Source organism: Magallana gigas, chromosome 9 (assembly GCF_963853765.1).
Source record: "Magallana gigas chromosome 9, xbMagGiga1.1, whole genome shotgun sequence".
NCBI lineage: Eukaryota > Metazoa > Mollusca > Bivalvia > Ostreida > Ostreidae > Magallana > Magallana gigas.
In genome coordinates this window covers 32,662,788-32,680,648 of record NC_088861.1, presented here as the reverse complement: position 1 = coordinate 32,680,648, position 17,861 = coordinate 32,662,788, and the positions used below count along the sequence as shown (strand labels likewise).

At 34.9% G+C, this 17,861-nt stretch overlaps 1 protein-coding gene and 1 long non-coding RNA gene across 3 annotated transcripts in view; both read right to left on the bottom strand.

Moving 5' to 3' along the window:
- Window positions 1-7,559, bottom strand: part of LOC136271704 (uncharacterized) — a 45,156-nt gene extending 37,597 nt beyond the window's left edge. For both annotated transcript variants that reach the window (XM_066072129.1, XM_066072130.1), the window contains exon 1: window positions 7,351-7,559. In XM_066072129.1, coding sequence (XP_065928201.1) covers window positions 7,351-7,431 — 81 coding nt within the window. In that variant the 5' untranslated portion in view covers window positions 7,432-7,559. The remainder of the gene's footprint in view (window positions 1-7,350) is intronic.
- Window positions 7,560-7,995: 436 nt separating this feature from the next.
- LOC117691494 (uncharacterized) lies at window positions 7,996-17,484 on the bottom strand. The gene is made up of 5 exons (XR_010709141.1): window positions 17,395-17,484; window positions 9,860-9,933; window positions 9,598-9,697; window positions 8,770-8,857; window positions 7,996-8,512 (listed from the first exon to the last, which is right to left on the bottom strand). It is a non-coding gene; the product is annotated as an uncharacterized lncRNA (long non-coding RNA).
- Window positions 17,485-17,861: the final 377 nt, after the last annotated feature.

Below are 17,861 nucleotides of genomic sequence, written 5' to 3'. Positions count from 1 at the left end.
CTTTTTGTCATGATATGACATTGTATTGTGTTATATGTTATTGTAATTGATCACATAATACAATATCATAATATATAAAACAATATTATATTATACAATATCATACAATACAATTTCATGTGATGTGATAATATATCATATTATAAACCATTATTATGCCTTCTGTCAGTTGTCACTATATATTCAATACTCATCTGTTTCCGCATAGTATTACATGTAAAGGATTTATAGAGCGTAAACATACTATGCTGAAATAGAGCACGGCAATTGTTTTCAACGAAAATCAGCGGGATTCGAACTCACGACGCTAAAATCTTTCAAGCTTGAAGCCCAACGCGTTACCGCTACACTAAATTAGCCATTATTATATTTTACAGTATTTAGGGTGCGTCTTTTTATTCAAGAGTTATAAATCTGTATGATTAAGGTATCTTTTGGAGTTCCTTGGGATTTCTGTGGGGTTCCCTAGGGTTTATAGAGGTTTTTAGAGGCGTGTCTGGGATACCAATGAGTCCCCAGTGGTATCAAGAATTTTTAATTTGAATTATTAGGCTATATCCTTGGGGTTCCATTGGGTTCTATGGGGTATCAAGTTTTATGAATCTGTATTATAAGGGTATCCTTTAAGTTCCTTGGGGTATCCATGGGGTTCCGTGGGATACCTAATGGTGTCTGGGATATCAAAAAGCCACGAGGGTGTATCCAGAGATATAAAATTGTGTTATTAGGGTATCCTTGGGGTTCATTTGGGTATCAAAAGTTATATTACTGGGTATCCTTGGAGTTCCTTGAGGTATCCATAGGGTGTGTCAGGGATAACAATGGGGTATCTGTATTATTACTACTAGTATTAGTCATAAGAGTACTATTAGGGTATCCTTTAGGTTTCTTGGGGTACCCATGGGGTTCCCTGGGATACCTTGTGTTTTAATGTCGAGGATATCAAAGAGACCCAAAGAGTATCAAGAGATATAGTGTATCCTTGGAGTTCCATAGGATATCAAGAGTTATAAAATTTATATAACCAATACATGTATAAGAGTATCCCTAGAGTTCCTTGGGGTATCCGTGGGTTTTGTCTGAGATACCAATGAGTCCCTACAGGTATCAAGAATTTAAATTTGTATTATTAAGTTATCCTTTAAGTTCCTTGAGGTATCCTTGGGGTTCTGTGGTGTATCAAGAGTTATGAATCTGTATTTTTAGGGTATTCTTGGAGTTCCTTGGGATATCCATGGGGTTCCCTGGGATTCTTAGAGGTGTATCTGGAATACCAATGGTCCCCAGGGTTAATAAGAGTTTTACATTTGTATTACAATGTATTAGGGTATCCTTGGGGTTCTATGGAGTATTAAGAGTTATGATTCTGTATTATTAGGGTATTCTTGAAGTTCCTTGGGATATCCATGGGGTTCCTTGGGATTCCTAGAGGTGTATCTGGAATACCAATGAGTCCCCAGGGTTATCAAGAGTTTTAAATTTGTATTACAATGTATTACGGTATCCTTGGGGTTCTATGGAGTATCAAGATTTATGATTCTGTATTATTAGGGTATTCTTGGAGTTCCTTGGGATATCCCTGGGGTTCCCTGGGATTCTTAGAGGTGTATCTGGAATACCAATGAGTCCCCAGGGTTAATAAGAGTTTTAAATTTGTATTATTAGGGTATGGAGTATAAGAGTTATGATTCTGTATTATTAGGGTATTCTTGGAGTTCCTTGGGATATCCCTGGGGTTCCCTGGGGTTCTTAGAGGTGTATCTGGAATACCAGTGAGGCCCCTGGGGTACCAAGAGTTTTAAATTTGTATTATTAGGGTATCCTTGAGGTTCCTTAGGGTTCTATGGTGTATCAGGAGTTATAAATCTGTACTATTAGGTTATCTTTGGGGTTCCTTGGGGTATACCGTAATTGGGGTACCAAGGGTAAGGGGTGACCCTTGCACTCTAATGAGACCCCCTTGGGTATCAATAGTTATTAATTTCTGTCATTGGGGTATCCTTGGGGTTCCCTGGGGTTCTTAGAGGTGTATCTGGAATACCAGTGAGGCCCCAGGGGTACCAAGAGTTTTAAATTTGTATTATTAGGGTATCCTTGAGGTTCCTTAGGGTTCTATGGTGTATCAGGAGTTATAAATCTGTACTATTAGGTTATCTTTGGGGTTCCTTGGGGTATACCGTAATTGGGGTACCAAGGGTAAGGGGTGACCCTTGCACTCTAATGAGACCCCCTTGGGTATCAATAGTTATTAATTTCTGTCATTGGGGTATCCTTGGGGTTCCATGGGGTTCTTTGGGGTATCCTTGGGGTTCCTTGGGGTTCCTTGGGGTTAAAAGATGTGCCGTCATCATTTAGATATATAAAAAGTACTAGATATATATGACTGACATCAAGCAATTAAAGTTATTCTGCATTTTTCCAAAAACACTCTATTATTGACGGTAATTTTAAAGTTAAAGTTTCTTATAAACTTTTGAACAAATTGATTGAACATTTTTCAAAGAAATTCTACATGAGAATCACAAAAACGCTTTTTTAAATGACGCTTGATAAAGAATGTACAAGAAAAAAATTCAATGAGATTTCGTCTGCTTAACATTTCAAGTTTTCTCGGTAAGGCCAAACGTCTTTCATTTCTTGAAAAGAACATAAACCTTTGTTGAATTTTTATTGTACAACAACTTGTTGATTAAATAAATAATCAAATCAATTGATTTATTTGAAAAAAAACCCCAAAAGCTTGCTTTTCCAGTGATTATTTATAGGGACTTGTCAACACTCGAACGTCACAGCTACTTAAATATAGCAAAGCATGTCAGTATATTCAACAGTCGGCGTAATAATAACAATAGTGTTATGTTGTGCATGTACTATGCCTAAATAGTAGTCGGGGTTTGATACATAGTGCACGAGCTGGATAGTACATGCACAACACAACACTATTATATAAATATCATATTAAATAATATCGTATGATACGATATTATATAATATTACAGTATCATATTATACAATTTCATGTCATATAATTCTATATTACAGAAACTTATATCATATTTTACAATATCGTATGATACAATATTATAATATATACAATATTGTATCATAGGATACAATGTTATATTTTGCAATATCTTATGTAATAGTATCATGTGATAAAATAATAAATTAATAATACAATATAATATTATACAATATTGTATCATAAAATACAATACTATACATAATGATATCATGATACAATATCATAACATAAAATATCAATTGAAAAAAAATGATACAATATCATATAGTATCATATAACTTTTTTATAATATTACATATGATATTATATTGTATCATTTTAAACAATATTGTTTCATACCATACAATACTATATCATAGGAATCATGTTGTTTCATTTATCAACAAACACATCTATCTATCGAGCAGGTTTGAGTGAGAAGATTTCTTTAGCATCCTTGATAATGGAGATCAGGCTCTGCATCTGAAGCAACCTCTGTGTTTCATTTATAATATAGTTCAATCAACTATGCAAGCTATCATCTATAAAAATGTGACCTGTTCCAAAAAAAATAAACCTCATCCAGCATCCGAAACCTATGGCTTAGATTCAGCATTCAAGCCTGTCAGGTGCATCAGTATACATAAGACGCATCTCCATGCTAGTTTGGTGAAGTTCAGACCAGTAATAACTAAGATATCATCATCAGAGGACACTAGCAATTAAAACCTTAACCTGCTCCAGCATCCGCAACCTTTGGCTCAGATTCAACATCCATGCCTGTCAGGTGCATCTGTATCATAAGACACACCATCCATTCAAGTTTGGTGAAGTTAGGACCTGTAATAACTAAGATTGATAATGGAGATATTTAGCTCTGCATCTGAAGCTTCCTCTGTGATTCATTCATATTACAGTTTAATCAACTATACAAGTTTGAAATAGTACTATTATCTATTAAACATGTGACCTGTTCCAAAAAACCATATCCAGCATCTGAAACCTAATCATCAGAGGGCACCTGTTTCAAAAACTTTAACCAGCTCTAAAAACCTTAACCTCATCCAGCATCCGATACCTATGGCTCAGATTCAGCATTCAAGCCTGTCTGGTGCATCAGTATCATAAGACGCACCATCCATGGAAGTCTGGTGAAGTTAGTACAAGTTATAACTAAGATATAATCATCAGAGGGCACCTGCAACAAAAACTTTAACCAGCTCCAAAAACCTTAACCTCCTTCAGCATCCGAAACCTATAGCTCAGATTCAGCACCCAAGTCTGTCTGGTGCATCAGTATCATAAGACACACCATCAATGCAAGTTTGGTGAAGTGCGGACCTGCAGTAACTTAGATATTGCTATCAAAGGGCACCTGCAACAAAAACTTTAACTTGCTCCAAAAACCTTAACCTCCTCAGCATCCGAAACCTATAGCTCAGATTCTGCACTCAAGCCTGTCTGGTGCATATGTATCATAAGACACACCATCCATGCAAGTTTGGTGAAGTACGGACCTGTAGTAACTTAGATATTGCTATCAAAGGGCACCTGCAACAAAAACATTAACCTGCTCCAAAAACCTTAACCTCCTCTAGCATCCGATACCTATAGCTCAGATTCAGCACTCAAGCCTGTCTGGTGCATCAGTATCATAAGACACACCATCCATGCAAGTTTGGTGAAGTACGGACCTGCAGTAACTTAGATATTGCTATCAAAGGGCACCTGCAACAAAAACTTTAACCTGGTCCAACAACCTTAACCTCCTCCAGCATTTGAAATTTAGGACTCAGATTCAGCATCCAAGTCTTTCAAGTCCATAAGTAGGTCCAGATGCACCATCCATGCAAGTTTAGTGAAGATAGGACAAGTAACAGCTTAGATACATGTACAGGACCTGCAACAAAAACTTTAACCAGGTCCGGACGCCGACGCCAACACCGACGCCGAGGATATAGCATAAGCTCCCCCTGACTTCGTCTCGGTGAGCTAAAAAAGGTTTTGTGGGATCAGGGCTGTAATTCTAATATCCAATCATTTAGTTTATTTTAGCAGGCAAAGAGCTAATAATCATCTTTTATATTTTAATAAGCTTATCAATGATCTGTCCATGCTTGAATGGTTGTCTCTAAAATTATGTAGACTCAGTTCCTTTTGTACAATTAATAACCTAAAAATACCTGAACCTGAACTTTATTTATTTTACAACGATTGATAAACAAGTTCTACAACTTATATTAATATCTCTCGTTGGCATGGATGTTAGAGTGAGGGGGTCATTGGTGAGGGAAGAAGCCGGAGTAAACGGAGAGAACCCACGTGTCCAAGCGGGCGACCGCCATACCCTATCACATACAACCACTGTCTATCACGGGGATCAAACTCGGGCCGCAGCGGTGAAAAGCGAGTGCATTGTCCACTACGCTACTTGGACACCTAATATATATGAATAACTAAAGTGTTTAATAGTTTGGATCTAATCTTAAGCATATTATAGATTAAATACATGTATAGTATAAATCTGGCTAATGCACTAGAAACTATCAAAGAAAGAGAACACAAATGTAAATTAAATTCTTAATATTAAACATGATAAAAAGAAAATGATGAGCACTGACATATATTTGAGGACTATCGACCAACCTTTACTATCTATGATATAAGACTTTAAACTTTTTAAATACCGGTAGGTGAATTTTTTTTATCATGTATCAAGTTTCTGGCATACTTCCAATACAAATACATTTAATCTGCTCAGGTACTGGTACTAAATACATGTACCCAGTACTGCTATTATTAATTCCATCTCTAGCTTTTTATTAATACAAGATAATATTCTCTCTTAATATGCTGCATTCTTTAACTGCAACAAAATAATACATGTATAGTCAAAAGAAAACTTCATTTTATGAAAGTGGGACAGCAGGCACTTGTGAGAAGAGGGGATCAGGCTCAGGCCTAGAAGGTTGTCAGGGGAGGTCCAGACCCCCAACCCCAACCACCCCTTCCCCCAAACACACACCTATCTGAAATATCTTTACTTTTATTAAATTCACATATTAGTAAAATTACTAAATAAAAAATAGGCAATGTACATCTCCTGGCAAACAAAAGTTTCCTTCTGACCCCCCTGGAAAAAATTATGGATCCATGCATGGGGACGTCCCATCTATAAGTGCCTTTGAGTGGAAGTCATATGTGAATACTTAATAACAGAAATGTAGAATGAGTTGTATAAAACTGTTAAGCAAGTTACATGTAGGTTGCAATTCATGTACATGCCCTGTATATACATGTATAGCTGCACGATGGCTGTGCATTCCTTTATAGCTGACCAGTCGACTCTTGTAAAATCTATCAACAAATGACTTTACATCACAAATTGAAAAAAGGTTTTGTGGGATTAAAGCTGTAATTCTAATATCCAATCATTTAGTTTATTTTAGCAGGCAAAGAGCTAAGATGTATATCTGAATAATCATCTTTTATATTTTAATAAGCTTATCAATGATCTGTCCATGCTTGAATGGTTGTCTCTAAAATTATGTAGACTCAGTTCCTTTTGTACAATTACTAACCTAAAAATACCTGAACCTGAACTTTATTTATTTTACAACGATTGATAAACAAGTTCTACAACTTATATTAATATCTCTCGTTGGCACGGATGTTAGAATGAGGGGGTCATTGGTGAGGGAAGAAGCCGGAGTAAACGGAGAGAACCCACGTGTCCAAGAATTAGCTAAGCTAATGTTACTTAATGTAACATGCAAACTCTATGTAATTTTAACAAGGAAGTATATTTTGAAAGCTGATGATACAGTGCAGTCAGTTGCCACAAATGTTTTAATAAGGGACAACAACCTTACAGTGATATTAATGAGGTTTTAAACAAGTGAAACTACACATGATCTGTTAACAACTAACATAACACAATTGCTTGAATATATGAGACCAACTGTCTTTATATTTCTAGGTTCTTTGGTAGTATTTTTTTCTTCTTTTACACAGTTACAAATCATATATCTCACTTAAATCTATTCATTTAAAACTGTCACAACTGATATTGAGGCTGTGAATCTATAGCATAGCACTCATTTTAAAAGGAATAAGAAACAAAGGGTACTAGGCTGACATTCTTTTTCACATTCTGTATATGCTTTTCTTGATGTTCCAAAATAGCATTGTTGTGACAGTTTAAGTGCTGAGAATGTTGTGCTGAAGTCAGAGACATCAATAACATTTGTTACTTATGTCTCTGGCTGAAGTTTTCTGAATTTGAGAAAAAAGTTCAGCGTAAGTGACATCGAACACAAAATATAGAACAGGGCCAACAAGAATACCTGCACACATCCATATCCAATCATTAGGAACATCGCCAGATTTATTCGCATGCGTTTCCGAGAGTTGTAAAATCCATCCATTCTTCATTTAACGTGTAGTCGTACTATCTAAAGCTTGGAAACCTAATGGAACAATATTACTACATGTGATGGAAATGTTTCGGTTTCGGAAACTGGCGGAATCATCCGGAACACCTCGGGCCTTTCAAAGAAAGTGTTCCGGATGAGACTTCCCTAAAAGGCGCATCTAGTTACCCCAAAAGACACAAAAACCTTAAAAATGCCAAACAGTCACACCAAAGGAGCATGTAATTACATAATGATTCATTAAAAGTACATGGAATTGACTATAATAGAGGTTAATGAATATTTAGGATAATAAAACATTATTTTTACAAAAATCACATCGACAGCAAACTCATGCGATTCCAAAAAGTATCAGACTGCTCGGAAACCCGACTGCTCCGCATAAACTACTGGGTGCGTTTGAGATTGGCGTTCAATCTCAAATGCACCAAGTAGTAATAAAATCAACCGGCATGCGTCTTTAGAGTTTTTATCTAAGGGCAATGCGGCATCTCTTAAACTTGTAAATGCAAAAATGTTTCAAAATAATGGATAGCGTAGATTTTAAGCGGATACTGAATCAAATATCATTTGCGCCGCTAACTACATAACGTTATGTTATTGTAAATAAAATAAAGAATATATAAAATTAATATATTGACAAATAATGAAAAAAGGGTAATTGTATATGACCTTAAATATTCAGGTTACGCTATTCCCTACATATTTGTTATAATGATATGAGACAACCCGTCAATAATGCACCCCTACGAACGCACCTGTCTTTCGTTTAGATATTTCACGCATGATGGAACCCTAGTGACAAAAAACTAGGCCTATGACAGAGAGATTCTAGTTTTATTTCAAAAAACTAAAAAACAAAGTTTAATGAATGTTAACAGACGGAATCCGTTACCAAAACCCCTAACAAAGTATTTTATAAGACTCCACAAATAGGCGAATTCCTCTGAGACGACACACCAACGCGGACCAGGTACGAATAGATATTTTTTTCTGGTGCACCGTCTATTCACAACAGCAGTGATTGGATCCGGTCTCGCTGGCCCTTTGTTTCTTTTTTTTAAGCATCAGCTTCCTAGAACAAGGCAGAAACTTGTTTACATTGGCAATATCATAATCGACGCGACGAGATACTATGAAAAAGAAAGCACATACATGTATGTTTTTCAAAAGCCCTGAAAATCGATCGTTTTATTTTAGTTGACAGTAGAAAAACAATAAACATGTATATTTGTATATGTAAATGATTAATTACCAGATAGTTTAAAGAAAACAGGTCAGTAGGGATCTCATGCTACAAAATGCAACGTGAAATCGCACAATTTAACTTACCTGTGCAGCTATTGTGTTTTTTTACTGATCCCGTAATTCGTTGAACCATGGTACGTAAGAATGGGATTTCTAATCTTCAAGTTCAACACTATATAATGGAAAATAGAACAAAATAATTAAGGCATAAGTATTTAAACTGCATATATTTCACAAAATACTACATGTATATGATTAAAGTATGAACGAAATATAACTGTTTCGTGCTCGGATCTAGAGAGAAAGGGGAGAGGGTCGGGTTCCGGACCCCCTACCACCACTCCTGGAAGATTCAAACTTCTTGAATTCACACAGTAAAATTAGCGTAAATAGACCCCGGAATCCTATTGCAAACATGATTATACCCCCCCCCCCCCCCCCCCCCGGGTGATTTTTTTTTTTGCGAACTAAATTAATAACATTTGAATAGCGTTTTAATATACTATTCCTTGTGTATTACAAAACTGGAATCTACTAATCTATTACATATTGCACCATGAATGACTCACGCCAAAAATTATGTTTATTATTTTAATTATTTCTCTGCCATACAAAACCAATTAAAAAGCCAAGTGCTATAATTGCAATTCATCATCTCTAGATCTACAAATAAATAAAAAAAAAAACAAAAAAAACATCGCAATATATAGCAAACAAGATCGAGTTTTTTTAGGGTCAATTAAAAAAAATATGTTACATATCACCATCGGATCAGTGATTCTTACATGTGCAAATAAAGAGAGTAAAGCTGGCAAAACATCGCTATATCTTCAAATTATATATCTATACTTTTGTATAACGTCTCAAATGGTTACTAATTGTATATTCGTTTAAATTTATAATATTACATACCCATTTGTGAAAAACTTTAGTCAAAAAGGATCGCACGATGTGGCCACGTGTTCAGAGGGACAGGCATGCATTTTCTTCTGATGAATGCAAAGTATGATACCTGAAATGTTTTAACAAGTTATATAAAAATAACTAGAAAGTATTGACTTTTTATGAATAAAATTAAAGAAACATTTAATTTTCAATTCGTCTGATTATTCACGCAAGCATGTTATTTATATAATTGTCATACTGCAAATGTTTATACATGTAACGTACGCACTTTTCATTCCTATTCCGTGAACTAGGAGCATCCTTCCCACACCCAACGCCTGTTCAGCTGTACAATACGTGTTTCTGAAGAAAAAAACATGTCAAACATATTAATTAAATTGCCACAAAATTCAAGCAAAAGAAAGAATTTTCCTTGTAATACTAGATTTTAGTCGCACATCTCTCACTGTGTTCGCTTTAAAAATCCATAAGCCAAGATTTTAAATGTGTATTGGGACCCAGTTGCTTTTTGTGAGAAATTAAAAGCACCGCACTGTTTGTAATTCAATAAATAGTTTCAGTGTGGTCTTCTCGGATTGCAAGTAAGAGCAACTCGAGAAAAAACTTCTATCTATGTGCTTTATATACAGTGTTCCGAACGCGGCAACCCAAGCATGCATTGCGTAATATATTACATTTGACAGTTCACATTGTTACAAAAAAGAAGACTGACACATACGCGGGGGTGTTAAGGAAGCATATGGAATCTGAGTTACATGTAATTCCGTGAAATCACAAATCTTAGTTATTATGTACATATTCAAATATATAAGCAACGAAACGTAGACCAAAAACAAATAAAAAACACTGAAGACAATTTTTGCCAGAAATTAGTTTGTATTACGTAGATTTACACATTGATGACGTCATGACTAAAAGCTGAATGTCGTGTGAATTTGATCGGAAAGCATCGTAAACATATTCCAAATATAACTAATCTAAGAACTCTTATAAAGTATTGTGGTGTGATTTATTGAGAATTGAACATAAGAATACTGGGGGAGATGTTAGTTTAATCAATCATTCGCTAAAAGGTATGTAAATTTGCTTTTATTTCTCGGCCAGGCGTTCCTCTGTCGTTGTTTACGATATAAAAATCTGACTAGAACAACACTACCCCGTTTATATTGAACTTTAAATTTTATACGTATCGTTAGTTTGATCAATGTTTAAATTGAAAAGTGCTGCTAGAATCCCATGTTGTGTGTTGTTTTAATGCAATTTGCCGTTTTCCGTGCAAACGTAAAAAAAGTTGGGAAGGTTTTACGAGAACCGGATGAATAACTTTTTGATAAGGAAAAACATAGGATTCTAGCAGCGGTTTTGATTAAACTGAGATGTTTTGCCTTCACTTCGTATGTTTATTTTATTTTGGAAACCGCGGGGTAGTGTTGTTCTATCACATTTTATGTTAAGGAATATACGTAAGCTATTTATAGTTGTCACGTGATAATGCACTAATGTGGCAGTGATGTACTACCCGATTTTATTGCACTGACATCTATTTTAAAGGATAATACTAAGTTTTTGATCTTATTCTAAATAATTATTTAATTTCACGATTTTGAATACAACAGTCAAAATAAGACGGCATATTGGCCATATGCTTCCTTAACACCCCCGCGTACATGTTGATATCAAATTACAGAAAAAAATCATTCAGTATTCCCTAGACATCTTAAAGATAGTCCAAATACAGTTTAACGTTCATGATCAATTTAATTTATACTTTAGAATCAAATTAATTTTATATTCTCTTGTAGTATACAAGTATGATGTAATATGAATATCAGATAAGAAAATAAATCATCGATCACCTTTAAAAGTTTGGCGAATTGATTTTGCTTGTGCAGATACCTGGTTGCTAAGATGCACATGCTTCCGACTTTCATAAGTTAAAAGAAATTGTTTTACTTGATTGTTTATTGATTGAATTGAATATACGGAAGGAGTATATGTTTAGATTTAAGATAAATATACAATGTAATAAACATGTAGTTTTGTAGTCATTTAAGAGTTTTCAATACTAGTACATGTAGATATGCATTGTTCCCAGCTACAGTAACAGCAATCAGCAGCTATCTGATGTCTAAAAAACCATAAAGTTAATTTAGACATCATTTTATGTATTTAGGACTTGTTAAGTCTGTTCTCGAATTATACATATATGTATAAAATCATCCGTTGTTATTATATCTAATCCTCACTTACAGACTTATCGCGATTTATCTGTGTAAAAAGAGATTTGAAAGGTTTTTCGGCCATTTAAACGCCGGTGTAATGAAGAATAATGACCCCCGTAGAATAATGACCGGGGGTCATTTTTCGACGTAGAATAATGACCCCCCCCCCCAGCTGAAGAATAATTGGATTTTTCTGAAGAAAAAAGACCCAGGGTTTAATTTTCTTCATGTTAAGCAAGAAGAAATATGACCCCCATAGAAAAATGACCCCCCCCCCCCCCCCGTAAACATGAATAGAAATTGGTTACCCTGTATCCAAGATATGCATATGACTTTGAAATTACTTAATTTTTCACTCTGTTCAACTGATTTTGAAGCTATTAACAAGTTATTTGTAAATAAATCGCTGTATATAGTTTTAGATATCCGTAGCAAGCACACACAAAATACTCTTACATTGCCACAAATTGAATGTTAACAGTTACGTCACTTCTCTCGTCGACATACGACGGGAAATGACGCAAATAAAGAAAAATTCATACACAATGAGAATATTGTGTGATAATTAAAGAACAGTAATCATAAGAATAATTGTTGTAATAATATAAGCAATATTCATTGGTGAATGAATTGTCAATCTTGGAATGATACATGTATATTTCTTTAAGGAAAAAGACTAAGGGGGCAGGTAACGTAGGAATATGAATTCTTCTTATTTACATTTCTTGAGGAAAGTGATTTTAAAAAAATCATTTTGCGTTAGTTTTGTTTTCTTCTACGTAATACATGAACATCAATATTTTAAACATTTGTTGTAATGTTGTATTTGTGATCATGAATATACTTTATTCTTTTAGAGCAAATGTGTGAAGAGTACCTGATCACTATAGTAAATCTTAATAGATAATAAACACTGATCGATTTTAATAAGAAAAGATTGTTTCTAAAAGCGTTGATAACGGTTAGGGCCCATGTTAGGGGTTTATATCTCCCTTGATTTTGATCACACGATCTTTATTGTATCCAAAGTTACCAATGCTCATACAAACTATTGGTACATTAATCATCTTGATATTAACTAGACTTACTGAAGTATGCCGACGATAAAGTAAAATATATTTTCTGTACGAGTACTCTCAGTACTTTGACGATTTTCCTTATTGGCCGTTAACCTCTACTGGCGTAATGGCTGCTGTCAATGCCTACTAACTTCAGCTTGGTTATAATGCCTAACAGTGGAGTAAACTTTTTTATAATTTTGGTTTCATCATTAATTCTGGGTGATGCACTTGCATACCCATCAGTTTGTAATAGTGGAAATCCTCAATGCAAGTATAATTCATGAACAATTAATATGAAGAATATAGACGATGCGACGGCGAAGCGCGAAGATGCGAAGACGAAAGTGCTAGGTTGCGAAGGCGAAGAAGTGATACTACTATCGCTTCTTCGCCTTTGCAACTTCGCAATCTCGCCTTCGAATCTTCGCACTTTTGCCTTTTTAGTTCACCGAGACGAAGTCAAGGGGAGCTTATGCTATACCCCCGGCGTCGGCGTCCGGAGCTGGTTAAAGTTTTTGTTGCAGGTCCTGTATCTAAGCTATTACTTGTCCTATCTTCACCAAACTTGCTAACTTCACCGAACCTGAATGGATGGTGTGTCTTATGATACAGATGCACCTGACAGGCATGGATGCTGAATCAAAGCCATAGGTTGGGGATGCTTGAGGAGGTAAAGGTTTTAATTGCTGGTGCCCTCTGATGATGATATCTTAGTTATTACTGGTCCTAACTTCAGCGAACATGATATTGTTATGTGCAGTATTGTATATTTTGATATGATTGTATTGATTAACATATGATGATATGATTATCATACAATTTTTTAACAGGGAATATACGATATTGTGTCAAAACAGAATACATGAATATATAAGATCATAAAGGATGGTTTTCATATAATATGATAAAGGTGGTCTCATAAAGGTGATGCCTCATAAAGGTGATGACTCGTCTCGGCGAGCTTTGTAATCTGTGATTACCTATAATTTATAATTGCAGAGCTCTCTATCGTTTAAGGGTTCAGAGGCATATTTTGGGAATTTTATTTAAATAAAATTAATAAAATTAAATTATCCAGGGGGATAGGATCCAGACCTCCTCTCCCCTTTTACTGCGTGAAATTATTAATATTAAATTTTCCGGGAATACGGACCCCCTCTCCCCCTCTAGATCCATGCATGAGTGTCGCATAATGAAATTAGAATGTTACTGTGTTTGTTCCACGGTAAACAGACGGCTGGTAAGTGACAGGAGTCTGGAAGTGCATATACATGTATACACATTATGGTGGACATTAAATTTTATGTGGAGTAGATAATGATTAGGCATAGCTAGCACTGGTAAACATATATGCCACATGTACACATTAAAATATTTATAAACATTCATAGTAAGCGCGATGGCCTAGCGCATGCGAACCAATAATAGCCTGGATTAATCGGAAAACCTTGGCGAGTACGGTGCCTACATTAAATTCTATGTAATCGACCAAGACTTGCTGAATGCAATCAAAAAAGGCGAAAGTGCGAAGTGCGAAGGCCAGATTGCGAAGTTGGGAAGGAGCGATAGTAGTATCACTCCTTCGCCTTCGCACCTTCGCACTTCAGGCATCACATCTTCGCGCTTCGTCGTCGCATCTTCGCACTTTTGCTCCTTCGCCTTCGCACTATCGCCTTTGCAACTTCGCATCTTCGTCCTAAGGTCGAAGTGGCTATATCGGAACACCATAGATATATGTAAATGTAATTTTTAAAGGGGCATGGCCACGATTTTGGTCAAATTCTATTTTTCTGTTTTCATTATTTACAATGCTTAAGGAAAGCATTTCTACTGATCAAATGAAATGTGAGGGTCAGTTGTAAAGTTATAAGCAAGATACCGGGCTCACAATTCTTTGTCATTGAAACAAGGCTAGTGCCCTGTTGTTGTTTACATAGGTTAAATTCAATATACCAGTAAAAAATCTTTTTTCAAGCTGATTTGTATATATTCCTTGTAAACATTAAAATCGGAAAAATAATTTTTGAATAAAATCGTGACCATACCCCTTTAAGATGACAACCATACCCCTATGCAATACGTCAATGTCTTGTTATAACGGAAGTATTTTTATGTTCTAAGATGCTGTGGTTTCATCAATATTCGTTGGATATCAATTTTCGTGGATTTCGTTTTTAAGTTTATCCATGAAATTAAATGTTCATTGAAGTGCAGTTTCTACTATCAATTTGTATTGAAAGGATCATCGGCCTTGAATTTACGTATCCTTGAACATGTGACTTTCACTTTATCCACGAAAATTGATACCCTTGACTATTAATGAAACCACAGTATACCCCTTTTTTCACTTTAAGTTTATTTGAATATAAATTATAATTCATGTTACTTTCTGTAAACTGCAGCAGTAAAAATTACAATAGTGTAAAGAGTATTTCACAAATAATAAAAAAATATACTGAAAAACTTTAATCTACAAGGGGGTCATTATTCTACAGGGGTCACTTTTCTTCATGTGGAGTGTGATCATTTTTATGAAAATGACACTTATTCTTCAGGCAAAGGGGTAATTTTTCTACGTAGACTAATGACCGGGGGTCATTATTCTACGTTGAAGAATGACCCCCGGTCAACAACAACAAAACTGGTTACATGAGATTTAAAAGACCTGTTCAAAGTACCCTATATATTTTGATATGCATACTGAGTAAATATTCTACAAAAAGGTATTCCTACCTTAGCAAAAGTGTAAACATTAACTCACCAATCAATGATTTTCTAGTTGTACCCTTAAATTAGATTTTCATTGAAATAAGTGGATAATGAATGCAAGTAATAAGTGTATTGGCGAGGAACTAATCAAGAGGTTGTAAAGTACAAACACTCTCTTTAAATTATATTGTGTACTAGTAAATTTGAATATCGATATCTAACCCCAAATGCCCTTTTAATCAACCTGTTAGTTCTAGGTGTTTGATTACCTTTCATGTTTATTGAAACGTTAACTTTGTGTCTATCCTCCGAAAACTCGTGTAATCCAATATCATAATAACATAGGATTCTTTTTACCACAACATCTTGTTCTTGATAAATTTGTATTTTCCTTTTGCCGATTTGTTTTTGTTTATTTTTTTTTATTTTCCCTGTTTGTTTGTTTTGTTTATTTTTTTAACGGGATCACAATACTCGTATGTATAAGGCAAAACAGGTAATGTATGCATATGCAAAATCGAATTCACATTACAAACTTCCTTTCTGAAACAGGGTTTCCAATACATTGTATATGCACATGTGTATGTACATGTGTAAGTACATGTGTATGCCATGCTTTCATATTTCTACTGAACAAGTGTTACACAACATCTGTAAACAGATATAGCCATGTTATGACCTTGAATTGTTAATATTACAACTTGGTCACTATGATACTTATGTATACCTAGATACTGCGCAATGAATTGTGGTAATGATATGATTAACAGAAACAATTCTGTGACTCTTGTAGCACTGCGCAGTATTCCTAAATATTTTACAACCAGGTGCAGAATGCGGGCACAATAATATCCAAACTGGGAGTTTATAAATAAGTTGTCATATTTGGCGATTCTGTGTCTGAATCGATAGCTCTGGTACTCTATACTGACTCATATATTGCATGTTTTATATATTCTTTGTAACCTTTTAAACCATGAACTCATGTATACTTTTATATATGACCTTTTAATATTGTACGTAAGGCCTTGATACTGCAAGTTGGCCATGCAATGCTTTTTCCATCTATCTAACCTTTATAACCTTAAAGCCATGTATTAATGAATGTATTATGCTTAAGCAATGCCCCATACCCAGGTGGGGGACTCAAAGACCTGGAACTCGGAGACTCAAGACCTGCATTCATACTCTTTGATAGACAGTTCTGACAGTTTTGTTACTTTATTTAGAATTAAATAGAACTCTGGTAATTGAACACCAAATGTTCACTCATGATAGATGGGCCGAACTATTCAGTCAGTTGTAAGTAAAATTTCATATATCCATGTAAAATGATGTTAAGCAGATCTTTGATTTGGGCTGCTAATAATTGTTGTAACTTTGACAAAACTACTAGTATACAATCACGCTTGTTAATAAACTGCTTGGTAACCAACAATTGGATTTTGTGATTCCTAAGTTTGAGTTGATCCTCAAGAAGATCAAGAAGACAGAAGGCATACACATCGTGGTTTAGCTAATATGAAGGACGATCATCGCATTAATTCATTTCATATAATTAAAATAAAACTGAAAAAAGGTGAACTGAACAAATTTTCATATACCTAAATGATATTATTTGCCCACTGCAAGTAAAATCAATACAGTGTCTTACTTGAAATTGTAATGGATGAAATCTTGAAATACATATAAGTAGGTGCAAGAAGTAAACATTATGTAGAGTGACAGCGCTCCTGCTGAACCAACATCATAAATCGGTGTGGTGTCTATATTAAGGTATACAAACGATAATGGACCACAGTTAATCATACCTTTGTCTAGATAATAAAGAAAGAGGTGATCTCACTCTCCTTCTCTCTCGTTCCTCACCCACAAAACTCATGTCATACAAATACATTTACTGGGCTCAATAAAGCTGTCATTTAATTAATTTACATATATTAGTTTAGACATCATCCGTGCCATATGGTTGATGTCTCAATCAGTATGCATTATAAACACAGTGGTTCAATTTAAAACATGTACAAATTAAGTCATATTACAGTAAAATGTAAAAAGGGGCCACAATTATTTACAATCATTATTATGGCTCTTAAGTATGTACAGGTAAAAGAATTGTACCATTCTGTGTAACAAGGCACACCGTTTTGTACACATGTGTACATTTCCTTTCCTTACCTTGACAGATATGTCATCTGATGCTTTTCATACAAAGCAGTCGCGAGTAGTAACTCCTCTGATGTCAAAAAAGAGAAAGGGGTAGTTAAACATGCAGACA